The sequence below is a fragment of the Podarcis bocagei genome (assembly GCF_964188305.1).
Source record: "Podarcis bocagei genome assembly, chromosome: 3".
NCBI classification, from domain to species: Eukaryota; Metazoa; Chordata; class Lepidosauria; order Squamata; family Lacertidae; genus Podarcis; species Podarcis bocagei.
This window is the reverse complement of record NC_138127.1, coordinates 48,225,029-48,244,769: the sequence shown is the minus strand read 5'-3', so window position 1 is coordinate 48,244,769 and position 19,741 is coordinate 48,225,029. Positions and strand designations below refer to the sequence as shown.

The 19,741-nt window shown below is 41.1% G+C and overlaps 2 protein-coding genes and 1 long non-coding RNA gene across 12 annotated transcripts in view; 2 read left to right on the top strand and 1 right to left on the bottom strand.

Annotated features, from left to right (window-relative positions):
- The window catches only part of REPS1 (RALBP1 associated Eps domain containing 1), a 39,370-nt gene extending 32,607 nt beyond the window's left edge, over positions 1–6,763 (top strand). For 5 of the 6 annotated variants that reach the window (XM_081187877.1, XM_081187879.1, XM_081187878.1 and 2 more), the window contains 4 exons: positions 272–367; positions 3,131–3,279; positions 4,881–4,986; positions 5,503–6,763. In XM_081187877.1, coding sequence (XP_081044003.1) covers positions 272–367; positions 3,131–3,279; positions 4,881–4,986; positions 5,503–5,571 — 420 coding nt within the window. In that variant the 3' untranslated portion in view covers positions 5,572–6,763. The remainder of the gene's footprint in view (positions 1–271; positions 368–3,130; positions 3,280–4,880; positions 4,987–5,502) is intronic. The other variant, XR_014006345.1, reaches the window with a different exon arrangement.
- Positions 6,764–6,901: 138 nt separating this feature from the next.
- Positions 6,902–19,741, bottom strand: part of ECT2L (epithelial cell transforming 2 like) — a 28,731-nt gene continuing 15,891 nt past the window's right edge. For 3 of the 5 annotated variants that reach the window (XM_081187863.1, XM_081187864.1, XM_081187867.1), the window contains 10 exons: positions 19,482–19,585; positions 18,689–18,811; positions 17,661–17,875; positions 13,737–13,884; positions 12,627–12,700; positions 11,911–12,067; positions 10,688–10,753; positions 10,151–10,239; positions 9,304–9,476; positions 6,902–7,913 (listed from right to left, as the gene is read on the bottom strand). In XM_081187863.1, coding sequence (XP_081043989.1) covers positions 7,774–7,913; positions 9,304–9,476; positions 10,151–10,239; positions 10,688–10,753; positions 11,911–12,067; positions 12,627–12,700; positions 13,737–13,884; positions 17,661–17,875; positions 18,689–18,811; positions 19,482–19,585 — 1,289 coding nt within the window. In that variant the 3' untranslated portion in view covers positions 6,902–7,773. The other 2 variants (XM_081187866.1, XM_081187865.1) reach the window with 2 other exon arrangements.
- Positions 9,229–14,489, top strand: LOC308583700. The gene is made up of 3 exons (XR_014006359.1): positions 9,229–9,364; positions 11,955–12,149; positions 13,927–14,489. It is a non-coding gene; the product is annotated as an uncharacterized lncRNA (long non-coding RNA).

The following is a 19,741-nucleotide window of genomic DNA, read 5'->3' as shown; positions in this document are numbered from 1 at the left end:
ATGCCATTCCCCAGTAGACACTCGATAGTTTACAGAAAGGGCATAGCTGGCACTTGAAGAAATATAAAAGCCTCATACATTAGCGTTTCTGAGGATTCTGGTACTTCTCAGTGTGATTGGGCTGTTAAAGGCTTCACTTTTATGTGAGCTTTGAGAGTGTACATTTGGTCTCAGTTTAAGTATCTGATCTCATACTCTTTCCCAAACCTGAAGATTATTTGAAACATTGCTTGCTTGCCATGATGCATTTTTGAGTTATTTCTGTCTCTAGGTAGAAAAAACACCTGATTCTGCTGGGCCTCTTAGAGTTGCCAAAGGTGATGGAAGACTTGAAGACAAAACAGTTTCTAGTACGCCTGCAAATACGGTATGTAAAATGTGCAACATGAGAACAGGTATTTTCTGTGGTGGCTTCCCACTTGTGGAATGCTCACCTGGCACCTTCGTTACCTATGTTTAGGAACCAGGCAAAGACGTCTCTTTTCCCAAGCCTTTTACTAATAATATTCTTTAAATTGTTTTAATTAAAGTCTATGGCCTTTTAAACTGGGGGCAGGGTATTTGTTGTTGTGGCTGTAATGGTACGTATTTTTGTGGTTTTATTTTGTAAACTGCCCTGTGATCTTCAGATGAAGTATAGAAATTTAATTAATAGTGCTACTACTGATCATGGGTTTCAACCTCCATTTTACCTAAAAAGCACATGTTTCTTAAAGCAACTTGCATAGCAGCATGTTGTAGTGGCAAAATTTTAAAACTAAAATTGACTATAATGTTCCCATAGGGTCTTAACAGATGCTAGAGTTACCTGTAAAACTGGGATTGTTCTTCCTGTCATGGCTCAGTTCTTGAAAAGCAGTGGTTGCACAAAAGGTTTTGTATAATATTGCAGATTGCTGCTTGCTGATGCCATTTTTATGATATATTACTGCTGCTTATTTTGTCGTGGTGAATTTTTTATGTGTAATTTTTTTATGCCTTGGGTAGAAAGGTTGGAAATAGATGAAAAAATATAAGAAGAGTCAATGCTGTAGATTAAATCTACTTTCATTGGCTGAATAAAGCAAAATTCAGTTGATAACCGACTTTCATATTCATTCAGTGCTTTTGCTGTTTGATAGATACATAACTGTCTGCAGCCAAAGGTATCTCTCACAATAATGCACACCTTGCTGAATATGTGAACTAGCTCCATTGAAACAAGGGTCTGAGGTGATTAGAAACAAACTCTTTCTGTAATGGCTCAGCCACCATTGGTTAATGGTCATCATGCGAGGAGCAGGCATGTGTGCACTTTTGATTCTCACTATTGTGCTGGGTTGCAACTCCTATTCATGCTGTAGATTCCCCATCCATGGATGAAGCACACCAAAATCAGTTTCCTTTGGACCCGAGCCTTCACAACATGATGGTTTTAGTTTGAAAGCTATGGAGATCCCTTACAGACTCTTTAAGTCTTTTCAGTACAGAAGAAGAGGAACACAGCCCACACCATATGCCAGCCCTCATTCAATTTACTCTTCATTCTTCAGAGCACCTTTGGGTGCAAGTCTGATTCCTGTACTTGTTTGGAAATAGAGGGGTTGAGCTAGCAGAAGAACTTTGACATTCTCATTGAAACTTAACATTGACCCATTTGTCACATGCTGGGTCAACTTAGCCACAAATGTGGGTTATTTCCCACCACCACCCACTTTGTATTCATTCTGTTGCATTTTGGCAAAGATAAGTAAACTAAAGGGCAAAAACAGTAAGTCGCCCTGTCAACAGAAGCCCTGTGCAAAGACTTGTGTTGCCCATTGGGGATTCTCCTTTATCCTCCCCCCTGTGCCCTCCCAGTTTTCTCTAGGGGGGTTGGGAGAACCTCAGAACAGAATGCTGAGAGAGAAGGGGGTTCATACTGTCTGAAAAGCCGATATGCTTGCATTGATGGAACAATCAGAAGAGTGAAATGTTAAATTCCTCCCAGCATATTGGCATTCCTTTGAACGTTTTTACACTTTTAATGACACACAGGCAGGATTGATATACCTTAGACTTTTCCCCCACAAGTACCTTTGTTTTATGGGACGCGGGTGGTGCTGTGGGTTAAACCACAGGGCCTAGGACTTGCCGATCAGAAGTTCGGAGGTTCGAATCCCAACAACGGGGTGAGCTCCCGTTGCTCAGTCCCTGCTCCTGCCAACTTAGCAGTTTGAAAGCACGTCAAAGTGCAAGTAGGTAAATAGGTACCATCTGGCGGGAAAGTAAACGGCATTTCTGTGCGCTGCTCTGGTTTGCCAGAAGCGGTTTAGTCATGCTGGCCACATGACTCGGAAGCTATACACCGGCTCCCTCAGCCAATAAAGCGAGATGAGCGCCGCAACCCCAGAGTCGGTCACGACTGGACCTAATGGTCAGGTCAGGGGTCCCTTTACCTTTTTACCTTTGTTTTAAAAAAAGGTATCTGGAGATACTGCTGATCCTCCCTTACAACTTAATGTCACTTTCGGATGGTTTGTTATGCATCCAGTGTCAATCCAAGACAGGCAGAGGGTAAAGTCGAAGAAAGCTTAACAAACTGTGTCAGGTGTGCAGCTGACATTCATCTATAACCCAGATTAAATACACAGTTGAAAAGTTGTGGTTGTTTCTTCAATTACCCCAGATGGACAGAGTTTTACATCTGAATGCTGATGCCTTCAAATGTAACAGCATGCTTCCAGGCTATGGATTCCTCAGCTTCATATGCATGGTAGCCAGTTTAAGTATAACACTGAACATGCAGAATCCCAAATGGCCAGTGCTTGGAAGTTTTTTTATATACATTTAAAACAGGCCTAACCATTCTCTAGTGATGCTTCCAGGAGGCTTAAAATATTCCTACAAGTAACTGGCATCACATATCCTCACATATCTTAGTATACCTTCTTACAACACAATCCTATGCATGTTCACTCAGAACTACATTCCACCGTCTTCACTGGGACTTCTACTGAGGTAAGTGTTCATTGGTTGGGAACCTTGATTATGCTGTTGGTAGGTGATTAAAACTGGGGTTTTTAATTAACTAATCATTAGTAATGATTAAATCTGAGTGCTGGTGAAGTTTATTGCTGCATGTATTAAGACACCCTCTATAATCTTTCAGGGCAAAGGTACAACGCCTCTGGCACCGCCACCAAAGCCTATACGCAGAAGGCCAAAATCAGAAGATGAGCTGAGACCGGAAGCTGAGGAGCAAACACAGAAAACAGGTGTCATAGCTGCTGTTCTTGCTTCACAGCCATCTATTCCTAGGTAACCCAAGATGTGTATAAGTACCTCTGATAACAAGGCATTTTCATTTTAAATAGAAAATATAGCCGTTAGTAGCAAAGTATCTATGATATTTGAACCATTGAAATGCTAAGTAAAGCCACTGTGAACAAACTTGAATCCTAAACACAGTATAGAGTTTTAGAAAACTGATGCACAGTGTTTTGCATTATGTTACAATCTGCAAGAAATGTCTTTCCATGCATTTATTAAAATTGCATCAAGAATCTAATTTCAATATTAGGTGTACAGTTCAGTCTGTCACACTCTTGTTGTAAACATGGCTGCATGCACTTGACAATTTCATGGGTTTTCACTAAGCAAAAGAATTCAGCATTTTGCAGTGTTCATCAGAGACCCAAGGGGGACTAGTCAGGCTATTTTGCTGACCAAGGGCTTTGGATTTAATTCCTTATAAAGCTCCCTCTCCCTTCCCAAAGGGTGCTATTTATTGTTCTACTCCCAGGCTAGTCACCTTGTCCTTCTCTCTTCCCTTTTTGCTTCATAACCAGTCCATGCTAAAAATATTCAGAAGCCTTGCGTTTTAGAAATAGAAGAAGAAACCAGCGGCTACATTGCAGCAAAGAGGTTGCAATGTACCCCTGGTATGTGTATGATTCCTGAGCCTATGGCCGATGGGAGTGAAAAACATGAAAGCATCAAGTGAAAAAAAATGTTGCTTTAGTTCTTGAAGGCTTAAAAGTCCAACTAAATTGTATGCAATCAGTGAAGGCTGAGATTTCTGTATGCGGTGAGTATTTGATTTGACCTGGGAGGTGTTCTAAGGGAGTAATTTAAGTAGATGGAACTTTGCTGTATCATGAAAAGTGTGGTGCATTTTTGACTTGGAGTTTAAACCAGCCTCAGCTTATCTTTGACCTGCAGTATTAACATTGGACAACATGTGCAGGGCTATTGTAAACCTAGCATCTCAGCACAGCTCTGCAAACTGTAGGAGGCGTATATTACAGATCTCCAAAAGATTCAAAGCTTCCTCTGAATCTGGTGACACCCCTTTTGTGTGCATGGCTGTTTTGGCTCAGAAATAAAATAGAATATTGTGCAAACTAAATAGATGGTTATGCATTGCACACAAATTGAGTATTACCACTTTTTGTGAGGCCTGGGTCGCTTGGCAGAAAGAAATGTACAAATCTGGATACAAGCTTGAATTTGCAAGACAGCTTAATTCAGTTCAACCTGCGGTACAGGAAACATGCTAATTGATTCTAAACTAGTAAAGAAAGCCATGGACCTGCATAAAAGTATAGTCTTTGTATGCACTGCCTTAGTTTCAAATAGCTTTGAAACACAAGGAAACTTCAAAGGGAGTTTTGAGATGCAATGCAATGGAAAACCTGGGAAGTGTCACTAGGTTCATGCAACGTTTGTTGTAGCTCTGTAGGCTGTGGCTACTGACAGGAAAGGATGCCAGAATTCACATTTTTATTAATTGACGTGCAACTAAATAATACATTAAAGAAACTAAGGCATTGAGTAAAGTAATTAACTGATTTCAGAACAACTTTCTTGAGCCAATAATAAGCACTTTCTGAACGTTGTTTCATGAACTATCTCTTCAGATCGGTAGGAAAGGACAAGAAGGCTATTCAGGCATCAATCAGACGCAATAAAGAGACCAATACCGTTTTGGCCAGACTGAATAGTGAATTACAGCAGCAATTAAAGGTAAATGACATTTAAAAAAAATTAAACACACCTTTTTTCTGCACCAGATCTTTTGATTGGTTACCTTTTGAAGGCTGTAATCTTCAACTTTTCCAAAGTAAAAAACCTTTTATCCCAGCTTTCAACATAGGCCATATTTCTGATCACACCCCACCCCACTTTTTTGGCGATTCTGCAGCTTCCTTCATGAAGCAAAGGCAGGGTTTTTGTTTTTGTTACTGATATGAGTCAAATGTCTGCTATTTTAGTCTTCTCCCCCACCCCCCAGACACATGTGAACACTTCTCCCCTTAAAAATAGCAGAAAATAAGTTGATTTAGATTTAGAAGAATTCTCCAAGGCTGTTTATATAAAATTATTACATAGTATTGAGGATGTAATAGAGTTTTAACGTATTACAAACATTTGTGCTAGCCTATAGTAAAGATTACTGTAACCATTGCAACTAAATGTATGTTTGTTTATCGTGGTATCTCTTCATTTGTTTTATATAAATGGCAAATCTTTCCTTTGTAGGATGTTCTTGAAGAGAGAATTTCGCTGGAAGTTCAACTGGAGCAGCTTCGACCCTTCTCTCACTTATAAGCCAATTGCCATTAACTGTGAATTAATTAACTCTGAAAGGGGAAATTGGGTAAAAGGCCTAATTAAAGACCCATATGTTCAGCTCAGTGCACTCTTAACATTTTTTTGTGATTGTTTTGTCCTCTGTCCACAGTTGTATTTAAGTAACTTTTATAATTTTAATACAAAGAATGGAATAATTGTTTCCTTGAATGTTCTATATATTGGCACTGCCAACCTTCCCATTTTGTTGGGAGGACACATTTTTAATTTGGAGCGAAGTTTGTACAGCTTCAGTGGCCTAGATCCCAAACTGAACTTGATTACCTTATGAATTTTCTATATTTCATGTCAAAGATCATGACTAAAAAACATCCCAGATATCTACTTTTTAAACACAGAAGCACATGCTTTTACACACCTTTCTTTTGATTGTGTAAGAGAAGGTTAACCAGCTGTGGTCATCAGTTTTTCCTTTTCCGAGTCACACTTTGCAATCCATCTGAAATTGCAGGCAGCCATTTTGATTCATTTTGCGCCTTCCAAGTGCCACAAATACCTTTTTTTGTTTTCAGACTACCTTGCCATACCAAATGCATTTGGTTGTCTTTTCTTCTTTATGTACTTTGTATGTGGCCACAGCTTGACATTTGTTTCAATGTTTCCATTCATGACTGTCATTTTTCAGCATGCACGTAAGTGCATACCTTCTGTGAAAGGATTGGGTGTTGATCTCTCTGCCATGCACATTTCCTGAACACCAACCGTAGTTGCATGCTTTGCACATTTACCCTTTTATTAACTGCCACATCCAACAGACTTTACTGTAACACACTATGGTCAATAAATGTGTCAGTACCTCAACTCTTCTTTCCCAGTCCCCTGAAAAATATTTTTGTTCCTCAGAAGGTTCGCTTCATCTCTCCAAGCCTTATTCTTCTGGCTTGCAGACAGGCTTCATTAACACAGTTTCCTGAGTGTATCCTGCTATTCAGGTTGATGTACTGTATTAGGATTTGTTGTATATTGTATAATACACACCTTTTGATCTCATATGTAAATTTGCATTAATGCTGACTAACAGCAGATATTCTATTTAATGGCTTATTCTGGCTGTGGGATCATAGATGTTAAACTGCATGGATGTATCTCAGCAGAATCAGAACTAGCAATTGTGTGATTTTTACACCAATAAAACAGCACAATATTTTAACTTGGGTGAATCCTTTTAGTTTGGCTTAACACACTGAATTAGGTTGCTTTTCATGAGCCTGCAAATAGGATTTTGCACTGAGTATTTGGTTGTGAAGAAACCATAATGCTAAGACTACTTTGGCCACCATGTTGGCCAATTGGCTTGCCCAGCCAGCAGAACAAACTTAACACTCACACAACAGGATTTCTCCCCTTCCCCTCCAGAGTAGATTTTGGTGGGGTATGGAGCTGAGTAGAAAGGGAAGTCCACTCATGTGCTACGGGAGATTTATCGCCCTAAATCAAACATTAGGAATAAGTCAAATACAAAATTCATGGTATGGGTCAAAGCAGGAAAGAGACTCAAAGCAAAGAGTGAGAAAGAATAAACGTTTGTAACTGCATGCATTAATAGACATCTAACAACACACTAACAATTTCTATCTACTGTACAGCAAGAAGAGATACTAAGTCACAGCAAATGTGCTTTACTGTAGGCAGGGGCAGGGAACTAGGTCTAGCCATCTGGATCTCTGGCTTCCCCCATGCTACAAGCCTAAACAGGGTTTGAAGTTTCCACCAATCATCTGATCAGTGCTGACTTCAAGCTCCACTTTCTGCAAGGGGCAGCTACACAGCTGATCCCAGCAGCTTTGAAGTCATCACCTGTCACCTTTGTTTTCTACTGATGCACTACTATCTACAAAATTCTCAATGGGGGGAACTCAGTAGCACAACCAATCCCAGCTGGCTTGCTCTCGGCAAGCTTCCCTTACCAAGATGCAATCAGGAGTGCACTGTTAAGGCTCCGGATTGTGTGTTGGCAGTTTTGTGTCCATTTGGCCCTCACCAGACATCACCCATGACATGAAGTGTCAGGGAAACAGCCTCACTGGCCAAATGAGGCCCTTGGTCAGCCTGATTTCCCCATGTCTGTTGTAGACACTGAACGGTTACCTTTTTCTTTTGGGAGCTGCATGACAGTTACAAGCGGCAGGAAGGTGAGGTAGTAAAGAAAGCTGGGAAATTTTAATAACAATTTACATTATCTTCAATATTGCAGATAATTGCTCTTTGCAGTGCAGAAAGCCATGTAAACTTGTCATGGTCCTCTGTAGAACAAATCATTTGACACCTGGGACTTTGCAGAAGAAAAGCATTCTTGATATCTGTAATAATAATAATAATAATAATCTGATTTCTGAAAGATTATAAATGAGGATCAGTTTTCAAGCTAAGACAGGAGATCATGTAGCAATATGTGCAGTGGTGAAAGTTTGACCCATTTATGGTGTTCCATGCATTGCATTCCCTACAGAAATGGTGACCTGTAAAGCAGGCCTTGTTGCCTTTCAGTAACACCTTTCTTATCCCACTACTCAATTAGTATTGCACTATTTCTCATCCCTAGTTTTAGTCTGCATGCAGATACTGAAAATGAGAAGTTTGTACAAAGTGGTTTGTTTTTCAAAGTGCATCATTCATTGACCAGCAAATGCATCTTTCCACTGCAGCGAATAATGTGGAGATTTACAGAATTCTGTGTTATTTCTGACAGGCATTGCTATGTTACCTGTAATAACACAGTTTGTACTCTTGCATTGCCCTGAGTTCTTCTGATGGAAGGGTAATTCACCAGAGGCTCCTGGAGGGCACAGAGCACCTTTGGAATGGAGACCCCTACCATAGTCCACAGGCAGAGCCATGCAAATTTCCTTCCTCCTGCAGGAGGAGCCAACACCATCTCTCAGACCAGCTGTACCAGTGAGCCAGGGTCTGTTCACTTATTAAGAAAAAATTAAGCCCCTAATCGTTTTGCTAGCCCCTTCTGCCCTTTAAATATAGGGATTACTGGGGCCGCTCACCATCCGTTAGAATGGCAATAGCCTGTCCTTGCACAGAGTTTTGAGAAGTTTGCCTGGAGCAGCTGCTTCCACAGATAACTGCTGATTTCAAGGCATTCGGAAAGGTTGTCGTCTATACTTCTTGGTATAATAGTTCTTTCCCCTTGGATCTAAGGATTCTGAGTCTTTCCTAAACATGCGTTTGGATTGTGGACCTCACCATGCAACATTCTTGGGTATTTATTTTCTTGGTTTTAAAGTAAGCAAGCACTTGGAAAGCCTTAAGACAGTAATGGAGACTTTCCAGCAAAGGAATTCTGGAGCTTCTGTGGATCTCCTAGAAACATAAGATATATATTTTCCGTCTCCAGAAGCTCTGCAGAAAACTAGGATGGGTTTCTGAGGGCAACTGTCATTAACACAAGCTCCTATTGCAGAATTCATCTGCTGTTAGGCAATCAGCTTTGGCAGAAAAAAATATCATCTCATCTGCACTTGATACACATTAACCTCTATTTCCCTAACTATTGCAACTGGTTTTAATTTTAACAGAAGCTCAAGAATATCCAGGTGACCCTGCAATGCTAGCTAAGTATTTGGTATGAGGAGTCATTTTGTTACAATATTACAATTTTAATTTGAAATACATTTTTTAAAAATATCCTGACAGATTTTGTGCCATGTTTATATCATTTTAGGGTAGGGGAAAACTCACATTTGGAATCTGGAATATCTTCAACCAGGAGTTGATGAAGTGTTACCACTGCTAAGAATTGGTGAGTAACATGTGAGATACGTTCGAATGGCTTGTAAGAGATGCTGCACTGTGAGATAACAAGTATATCGTTGAAAAGGAAGAGGCTAAGATCATGGGTGTGCTCATACAGCCTGCCAAAATTGAAAACAAAGGATTAGTCTTCCATATTAGACTTCAGAGAAACTAACACAGATATTAATCAGTAGTATATTAAGCTTTTGAACATGTTTAATAAAAAAAGAAAAAAATCAGTAACCGTGTGCTTGTTAAAGTGTAACTCTTAATTCAGTGTGCTTATTTTAGTCTCAAGCTAATTTTTCTTCTAATTTTTCAGTTTTAAGCATTAGAACTTGTCCTGCAACACATTCCTGAAAGTAAGGGCTCTTTCTTAGAGGATCAATCAATAAGCCAATGGTTAATAAAAATATATTTTTTTCTGTTAGAAGGAATGATCTCTGGGCCACTGATACAATTAAAGCAATATCCAGAGGTATTTAGAAGGCATTAACCACAGAGTGTCCTGTCCTACCCAAAAGCTTAGACTTGATTGCCGGTTAGTTCATCATTAGCACTGTTCATTTCTGAGGAAAGCGTTCACCCAATTTTGTGCAAAGAAAGAAAGAAATCAATGCATCTAAGTGGTAGGTTCTTCTTTATTAACTGAATAATTCATGTGCAAACAATTCATAAACATAACAGTCCTCAGCTACAAATAATAAACTATGCAAAACAAATTTAGCAACCAGTCATTGAAAGGCATCCTTCATTTTTCTTCCTCTACCCTCCTATTATTTTATCTATTTACCTGAACGGCATATGGACTCTCTCTGAGCAGCAGTTTAGCTGGGCTACATCTTGCATCACAATTAGATACCTATTGGCTTTCAGTAACTTCTGTGGATTAAACATGAAAAGATTTAAAAATATTTAGATAAAGTTTGATTATTTTTGTTTAGTTTTCCTCGGTTGCTGATGTATGTTAAATCACACACTTCTGTTAAACATTGGGAGGAAGGTTATACATCTCCCTTTACCCTAATGATGTTCGTTGTATCCACGAAGGCACACAGTTTCACAGACAAAAATTGCCTATGCAGCATATTCAATCTCCTAGAATCAGCTCTTCCCAAATGCATTTGAGTTCACTATGCCATAGCCATGTGTTCTTTTACTACTTATCTTGTGCTTCATTTTTGAGGAAACTACTACTTTTACAAAGCAGTTACTTTTCCTTTGTTATTCACGAGCACAACCTACTCCATGGCAAATTATTCTGCCTTTATCACACAAATACATGCATTTCCTCTATATCACACTATGTTTGTCTATACAAAGTACTTACAGGACATCCTTGGATGCGTCTTTGTGTAGTTAATATCTGATCATCTCTGCCAACGTTCAGTTTTAGCTAGAAATTTAGTATGGTAAACATAAGGTGAGTTAGCTTCCCAAGGATGAGGATGAAAAGAGAGATCTTATCTGTAATGCTCTTATCCAAACATCCTTCAAGGGCGCTCCCATAGGTAGTTCCCCATTTGCAAAATGCCCTCTCTGGTGAGATGTGTCTTGCCTTACTCATCATTAACTTTCTGGAGGAACTTTTTTTAAAAAATAAATGTTTACTCAGGTATTTGATGGCTGAAAGATGCTTTTCCTGGCAACCTTGAAGTAATTAGTTGTGAGGGTGTGTGGATGTTTTTAATTGTATTATTTACGATTTTGGTGTTTGCTGCCCTGAGCCTCTCTGGGAGGGAGGACAGGATAAAAAACTTCCAGCATATCCTATATTCCTATTTGCAACATTTAAGGCGGAGAGAGGAAATTTACAGTGGTGCCCCGCAAGACAAATGCCTCGCAAGACGAAAAACCCACTAGACGAAAGGGTTTTCCGTTTTTGCGTTGCTTCGCTAGACGAATTTCCCTATGGGCTTGCTTCGCAAGACGAAAAAGTCTTGCGAGTCTTGCCATTTTTTTCGCTCCCCCCTTTTTCTAAGCCGCTAATAGCCTTTTAGCCGCTAAGCCTTTAATTGCCGTTAATAGGGTTGCTTCGCAAGACGAAAAAACCGCTAGACGAAGAGACTCGCGGAACGGATTATTTTCGTCTTGCGAGGCACCACTGTACGTCTTCAAGACTCCAAGACCCAGCAGCTCCAGCAGCTCCAGCAGCATCTGGAGGAGCCACAAGTTCCCCATCTATGCCGGCTGCCTTCATTACATACCTTTAGGTGCCAGATGAAAAAAATTCTATATAACCAGGCCTTGAGCTGAATTCTATGGCATTTTAAATGTGTTTGTGGGAGGGGGTTATTGGTTTGTTTTGGTCCTTTTTTATTATGTATTTTGTGTTCTCATTTTGTATTTTTATGTTGTGAACTGTCCTGTGATATTTGAATAGGGGTGGTATTTTAGTAGTAGTAGTAGTAGTAGTAGTAGTAGTAGTCCCAAATCAAAACTTGAATTGTGTTGGCTCTTCCCAATCACAGCTATCCCATGAGAGCGCTTGCTACTGAGTGCCTTAGTGATCCCTGCAAGGTCATCATGCTAAAACAAATGTAGTAGACAAACCTGATCTAAGTAATCCTTGAACTGTTTCATTTGCTTAATTGCAGGAGTCAGCTCTTCACGGTCAGTGTGTTCTGGAGGAGTGTGAAGCCTCAGAGCATACAGGAGCGTGACGTACTCTTCAATCCTCTTAGATGGGCACAACAGAAATTCTTGGAGGCTACGTGTTATATAGATGCACTTAATCCATGCTTTAATTAGAAAAGTAGCAAATTGCATTGCATGTCCCAAGACCAACAAAGGTATGTCAAGCCATATCTTAGGGGCCTAGTTTAGCAGGTAAGACATAGGTTCTGTGGGTAGGAGGTTCACAAGTCCAGGAAGTAAGCAGTTTGCCTGTTCTCGATGAGGTTGCACTCTTTTTGAAGGGACAGTTATGTTGAAGAAACGGGTGGCAGGGAACCCTTAGGCCGTGGGGTAAAATGCAGCCCTCAAGCCCTCCCTATCAGGCACTCTAAACTCTCCTCAGGCCATATCCCTCATGCGCCCTGCTTCACACCCTCAGTGTTTTTTGCATGGCTGGAATGTACCTTTGAACTCAGATAATGCCTCTTTGCTTGTCTAGATGGAGAATAGAGACAAGTGTGTACATAGTAACTAGCCTACTGCACAAAGGTAAAATGTGCATATGTTGCTCTGCCCATTTTTGCCTCTAGCATATACAAAACACCCATGCTTTGGCAGTGTCGTCCTTCCTATTTTAAACTACAAGACTTTACCTTCTCATAGTAGTAGCAACAGTCTTGTCATGTCTCTTCAGAAAGGCACGAAATACTGGAATAGTCTCCCTGCACTGTGAAAGCAAAAGATTTTGACCATCAGTGTGACGTAATCCATAAAACTATGGACCAAATAAGGAGCAAACAGCAGCATTTCCATAACCCAGTTCTGTGGGCTGCTGTGGCACACCTTGTCCTTTGCCTCCAGCACTGAGGCAGACTTGAACCTTAGACTCCAGCTAACAATGGTGTCAGCATCTGGCAAGTAGCTGCTCAGTAAATATGGGCAGCCCAAAGACATTTTGGTAAGGCTGTGAAGCTGCAGACACCTCTTGTGCTGTGGGGTTTAGTCAATGCTAGTTTTACACAACACAGACCCACTGAGATTAATGGACAAGCCTAATTTAGGCACTTAGTTTCCCTTTCAGTATTGAAAGTTGAGGCTGGTGAAGCCCTTTCCCACGATGCACCTTGAACCGTTGTGACACAAATCCTCAGGAGGATAGGGCTCTGAGATGCCAGATTGACAAGGCTGAGTGGGAAGGGAGCTTTCAAATTACATGCTTTATGCACAGATTACTAGGCTATTGCACTCCAGTATTCCCAACCCCATTATATCATACAGTAGAAGAACACAGCCTAGGATCATCATGGAAATTGCATCATGTTAAGACTATCTACAGGGCATGGTGGGCAGAAAGCAGTGAAACAAATACAGGCATGTAATCCAGTTTGCATAAGGTAACTTTATTATTTTCCTGATTGCATCTAATTTTTAATGATGGAAAATATACCAATTAATATAAAAATAAGAACTAAAATCACAGTAAAACAGGACTTACTCAAAATTCAGATCTCATTAATTTCTAATAAACAAACATTCTTATAACTGATTACTTGCTTACAGATCTAAGCTTTACTTTTTCTTTTAACAGAATATAGCATAAATATACTTTTCCAAAGATATTTAAATGCACTTTAATATTTAGTTACTTTTTGTTGTATGCTGCTTGGGATAGGGAGATAAGTGAGCATGGGAATTTAAAAAAATAAATGTTACAGTGGAAGGAGTGTCTGACTTAGAGTCATGAGAGTTTGGTGTGTTCTTACCTTGTCTATAGTTTTCAGAATTACTGCATAATTGTTGAAGAAGTTTGTGTATGTTTGAAGTTGCTGGCAAAATTGAATGAACAGGTCTCCTAATTTTTGGGCTGGGTTCCATTCATTAAGTCTTTGTGTTAACTCATCTGAAAACCACCTGTGTGAAACAGACAGAAGGGTGTTTCTCTCTTCCTATCAGGTTCCAGGCAAGTTCCAACAGATAGTGATGATGACAACATGTTTTCCTGCAAGCCGAGTGACATAAATATCAAGGCTGCAAAGTTACTGTGAAGTTATGCTGTTGTCTGGTCCACCCTAGGCATCCGGCATGAGTAACTTACTATATAGGTATGTTCTGTGGTAAGCTGGCCATCCATAACATCTTCCACCCACAACCACTGAGAAGAATTTCAGCAGACAATCAGAAATATGGGGAACAAGGTGAATGAATAGGATTTACATCACCACTTTAAAAGCTACAAAGCCCTTCTAAAAGTTCAATCCTATGCATGTATACTTAAGCATTCATTCCAATTTTTTAAATGGTGTGTTGCCCCAGGTAAGTGTGTAGGATTGCTTCCTGACCTCCCAAGTGGTTACAATCAGCTCTTGTTGGCCTAAAGTCTCATCATACCCTGCCATGGGTTAATGAAAATTAGAATCCAGCAAGAAAGACATGGAAAGTATAAGGTTCTTTACTCCCTCGGTTACATCAATACTGTCACATGCGGTGGCGCCATTTAGTCACTTCTGATAATATTTCTGTGTGTAATAATAATAATAATAATAATAATTTTTATTTATTCCCCGCCCTCCCCAGCCAAGGCCGGGCTCAGAGCGGCTTACAAGCAATAATAAAAACAAGTTGAATGATTACAACTTAAAAACAAAATTAAAATACAACATTAAAATATTGAAACATTAAAATATTAAAATGTAGCCTCATCGCAGGAGGAGAAGGAAAGGAAAAAAGAAAGAGAGGGAGGGAATCAAATTGGCTCCAAGCCAAAGGCCAGGCGGAACAACTCTGCCTTACAGGCCCTGTGGAAAGAAATCAGATCCTGCAGGGCCCTGGTCTCATGAGGCAGAGCGTTCCACCAGGCCGGAGCCAGAGTTGAAAAAGCCCTGGCTCTGGTTGAAGCCAATCTTACTTCCTTAGGGCCCGGGACCACTAGGGTGTTGCTATTTATGGACCTTGAGGCTCTCCGTGGGGCATACCGTGAGAGGCGGTCCTGTAGGTACAAGGGTCCTAGGCCGTGAAGGGCTTTAAAGGTCAAAAGCAGCACCTTAAATCTGACCCTGTACTCCACACCGGGAGCCAGTGCAGCTTGAAAAGCACTGGGTGAATATGCTCCCATGGCAGAGACCCCATGAGCATTCTGCACCCTCTGGAGTTTCTGGGTCAGCTTCAAGGGCAGCCCTGCATAGAACGAATTACAGTAGTCAAGCCTGGAGATGACCATCGCATGGATCACTGTGGCCAGGTCGGGGCGGGAAAGGTAAGGGACCAACTGCTTGATGCGGCGAAGGTGGAAAAATGTCGCCTTGGCTGTTGCTGTAGCTTGCACCTCCATGGAAAGGGAGGCGTCAAGGATTACACCCAAACTCTTAACGAAAGGCAATGGCACTAATTGGGCCCCCGCAAGAGAAGGGAGTTGGTCCCTCATCCCCATGCCATCCCGACCCAGCCATAGGATCTCTGTCTTCGAAGGATTTAGTTTCAATCGGCTCCCACGAAACCATCCAGCCACAGCTTCCAAGCATCTGGTCAGTGTGTTTGGGGCCGAGTCGGTGTGGCCATCCATCAGCAGATAGAGCTGAGTGTCATCAGCATATTGGTGACAGCCCAGCCCAAAGCTCCAGATAATCTGGGTAAGGGGGCGCATAAAGATGTTAAAAAGCATCGGGGAGAGAATTGCACCCTGCGGCACTCCACACACCAAGGAATGGCACGACGACATTTCCCTCCCTAGTGCCACCCTCTGTCCCCGACCAGAGATAAAAGAGCACAGCCAGTTACGGGCTATGCCCTGTATCCCCACGTCTGCGAGGTGGTGGTCCAGAAGATCATGATCGACCATGTCAAAGGCTGCTGACAAATCTAAAAGGATCAGCAGTCCTGATCCGCCTCGATCCAGTTGTCTACGGAGATCATCTGTTAGGACAACTAGTTCTGTGTTTGATTTTTGGGGAGCCTTCTGCATTAAATCAGCTGTAATAAACACACGTCCTCCTATAAACCCTCAACACATTTGATAACTTGCCTAACCAGCCATTTGTTAAGTCTTTAAATGTTCCAGGCAGACGCCTCGAGGAAATAAGTTACATCATATGTATAAACTGAGTCCTTGCCAATAGAAACTTGTCTTTAAGGGTGCAATTTTCCATTGGCCATGGGAAGCGCAATCAAGGAGATGCCAGTACAACGGGGACACGTGAGGTTGTTCTCATACTATCTTAGCAATGTTCTCATACTGTCTTATGCCTACAGCCATGTCCATCCTACAGATCCAAAGGTGGCTTACTGGGGTCTCTCCAGATGTGGCTGGAGTACAATTACCACCAGAGGTGTCACCATCTCTGGAGGATTGTGGGGACCAGACACAATGTTCTGACATTACACAGGGTTCCCTCTGAACATTGAGGGGGGGGACACAGTGCCTCAGCCCCCAGGAGCTGGCACCCTAGATTACCACCATCCCTGACCACTGGCCATGCTGATGGAAGTTGGACTCTATCAACATCATCAGTTGGTTAGGGAGTGGTGCTGATAACGCTAAGTTTGCCAATCTGATCCCCATATGGCAGAGGTTTTCAACCTTTCCAAGTCCACGGCTCCCTTGACCAACTGCATTCTTTCTGCAGCGCCCCTGTGGGGCTCAGCAGCCCAGTTGTGTCACCCCTTGCCTGCAGAGCTGGCAGCCCCTCACCCTTTTTCAAACACCCTCCCTTGTGGAGTGTTCCCTCAGCCTCCTCTCCTCTCCCCTCTCATTGGGAATCCTCCAGGCAGCTGCTGGTCTCTGAGCTGCTCCCCCTGCCCCCAGAGAGAGGTGCCTTCTCACACTGCCCCACAGGGGCCTGGGAGGCACCCCCTGGCCAGCCCTAGAGGCACCATTTGCCTGGGGAGCTTGTAGCCAGAGCTGCTGCAACAAACAGCTGTGCAAGCCTTTGGGAGGCAGAGACGTGAGAGGGAATCGGAGGAGGGAGGAAGGAAAGAAAGAGGGAGGGACAGAGGCCAGTGTTGCCTGAAGCACCCCTGACCATCATTCAAGGCACCCCAGGGTCCTTCAGTACACTGGTTGAAAACCACTGCCATGTGGGGCAACTGTATATTCCTGCATTGCAGAGGGTTGGATTAGATGATCCTTGGGGTCCCTTCCAAATCTGCAATTCTATAATCATCTGAAGAAGCCACAGGTTCCCCATTCTTGGCTTTCTCTCTCTTTTTTGGTATAAAGTTTTGTATTACTATTTTATAATGTATACAACAAAACAGACATCATCATAATAACCACAGACAAAAATTCAAAGGTGAAAATATACATGTAGAATGAGTAGTTTGCACACCAGCTAAAATACTGAAGTCCAAGTAAAGACTGTCAGCTTTATCAGATCATCAAGTATAGTTCCAGATTTGCAAGGCTTATGATGACCCCAGTCTTGTTTTTAGCTAAATAACATTAGTTCCAGTACTGAATGAAGCTCACAGCCTCTTATGGCTGCTTTTCTCTTGTTGATAATAATGAAATACTGTTAAATGTGTCTACACGTATGTCTGGTCACAGGTATATTAAATGATCCATATCTAATAATTTCAGAAATACTGCATCCCAAATCCCAATCACGTCTACTTTGTTTAGAATTCAGGCCTTAAGTGTTGGGATTTTTTTTTAAAGAATCTAAATGTGCTTCAGAACAATCAGTGAAACTTACCTATTCAGTTGTAGGATGTTCAAGATATCAGAGAAGATGGTCTGAACATTGGCATAGCTTAGGATGACTCGATGTGAGGCCAGCGCGGCCTTTAGCGGTTTAACATAAACATCTCGTACAATTTCCAGCATGTTCACATAGTTCCTCTCACTTAAGAGAAGTTCTCTGGCAAAGCTTTTGCGCTTCTCTGCTATCTCTTTATCAAGTTTTCTGGTCTGAAAGCCCAAGATACATTAGAAACAAATCAGTAACACTTTTTAAAGGGGTTTTGTTTTGTTTCAGTAGCTGGGATATGATCTGAGTATATTTAAAAGTTTTGATTATAATTTTCTAAGGGATCCCAGTTTGTTATTAAGGTAAGCTAAATATATAAATAAGCAAGCAAGCAGAAAAGAAGACCATAAAGGTTTGTGTTACCTGAAAAGCTTCTTAGTCTGTAGCGCTATAGCCATTCACCTGGAAACAAGCCCCATGAACTTGATGCAGCTTACTTCTAAGTAATGTATAAGACTGCGCTGTTACTTTGTTCTCACAGGTAATATCATTAAATCATCTTATGCTGCTACATAGATTTATTCTGGGAATATAAACTGAAGCTATTCTCAAACAGATTCAGAAATACACTTGCTTTATAGCTATAGAAACAGGCTTCATTTGTATTTCACCAGCTAAACAGCAGCCATTGCGGCTGTAAGTTTCTGTACTCAAAGGTCACTCATCACTCATCACGTTACCAATTAGAGCACAGAACCTAAGTGGGAACACTTTTTAAAAATACAAAATTGTACACTGTCTTTCTCCCAGTCGTGAGATATGAGGGAGTTAATAACATATATTAAAATAAAAAAATCGAAAAAACACTATGAACATCATTGCACACGTGAACTCAAACTACTTTATATGCATTGCTTCACTTATCCTAGAGCAAGCTGTTCAATCCTGTCCGAGAATAGTGTTCCAAAACAAAACGAGGAAATATTAAAAGAACTATGGAAGTTGCCCAAAGCTAACAAGCGGCTCTTTTGTACCTTAACTGACACACCAAGGTTTGCTTCTGGATTGCTTTCAGTTGTCAGAACCTGGCTTTTAAGTTCTTCCTTTTTATTACATTTCCTCATCAGGAAGCGTGATAGAAATTCAAAAGGGTTTTCCTAAGAAATCATAAAAGGTTAACGTATGGCAGTATGCATGCCACCCCTTTCCCAAGCATAGACAGTCAATGGTCATATCAGCTCATAAGAGAGAAACTGTAGTCCGTATATCACTTTTAAATTAAATTAGATTTGCACAGTCCCATAGCAATAAATGGAGGCTGCACAACAACAGTGTTTCATGGCCTGGTCTGATAAAGCAGCCTCCTGTGCTTCAGTTAATAGTCAAGAGGCTTTTTCAGTTCAGGAAACACTCAGGAGGCTGAATGCCACAAAATGGAAAGGAAAAACTGACACCCACACACCATCCTCAGCTATCTCTCAACAATAAGTTCAGTTCAACCCCACGCCCCACAAAATTGTAAAGAAATTCTACAGTGCCCCGAGAAAGAACCAGAAAATTGAAACTCACTTCTGCAGGGGAATAAAAGTTTGGAGAAACTGAAGGCCAGGTTTCAGCACAGCTAATAAAAGTTTTTAAAAAGAGGAGACCTCTTATCCATAAGCCTGCCAATTAGGGTCTTGGCAATGAGAATATTCTCTGCTCCCACCAATGTTACAGTCCATTAAATTGGCTTAAATACAGCACAATAGCCTCTGGAATGGCAAGCTTCAAAAATCAAAACTGAGGGCATAACCATTATACTTAAATAGAATAAGCTTATCTTACATCGTTTCCTCTTGAGAGTTCAACTAATCCTTCAACCAAAACCTCGGCTATTCTTTGCTTTTCTTGAACATCTGACCAGCTCACAGCATCAAACATAATTTGACCTGCACATAAATAGTTACACATTAGTCACTTTTAAGATGCAACAGACGTGCCATTAAAGATGGAGTCAATTTTATTTCATCTATTTATTTTGGACAGCTAAAGGGGATCCACAGCAAACTAGATTATCTGATGAGGTGTAGCATGCAATTGACAGC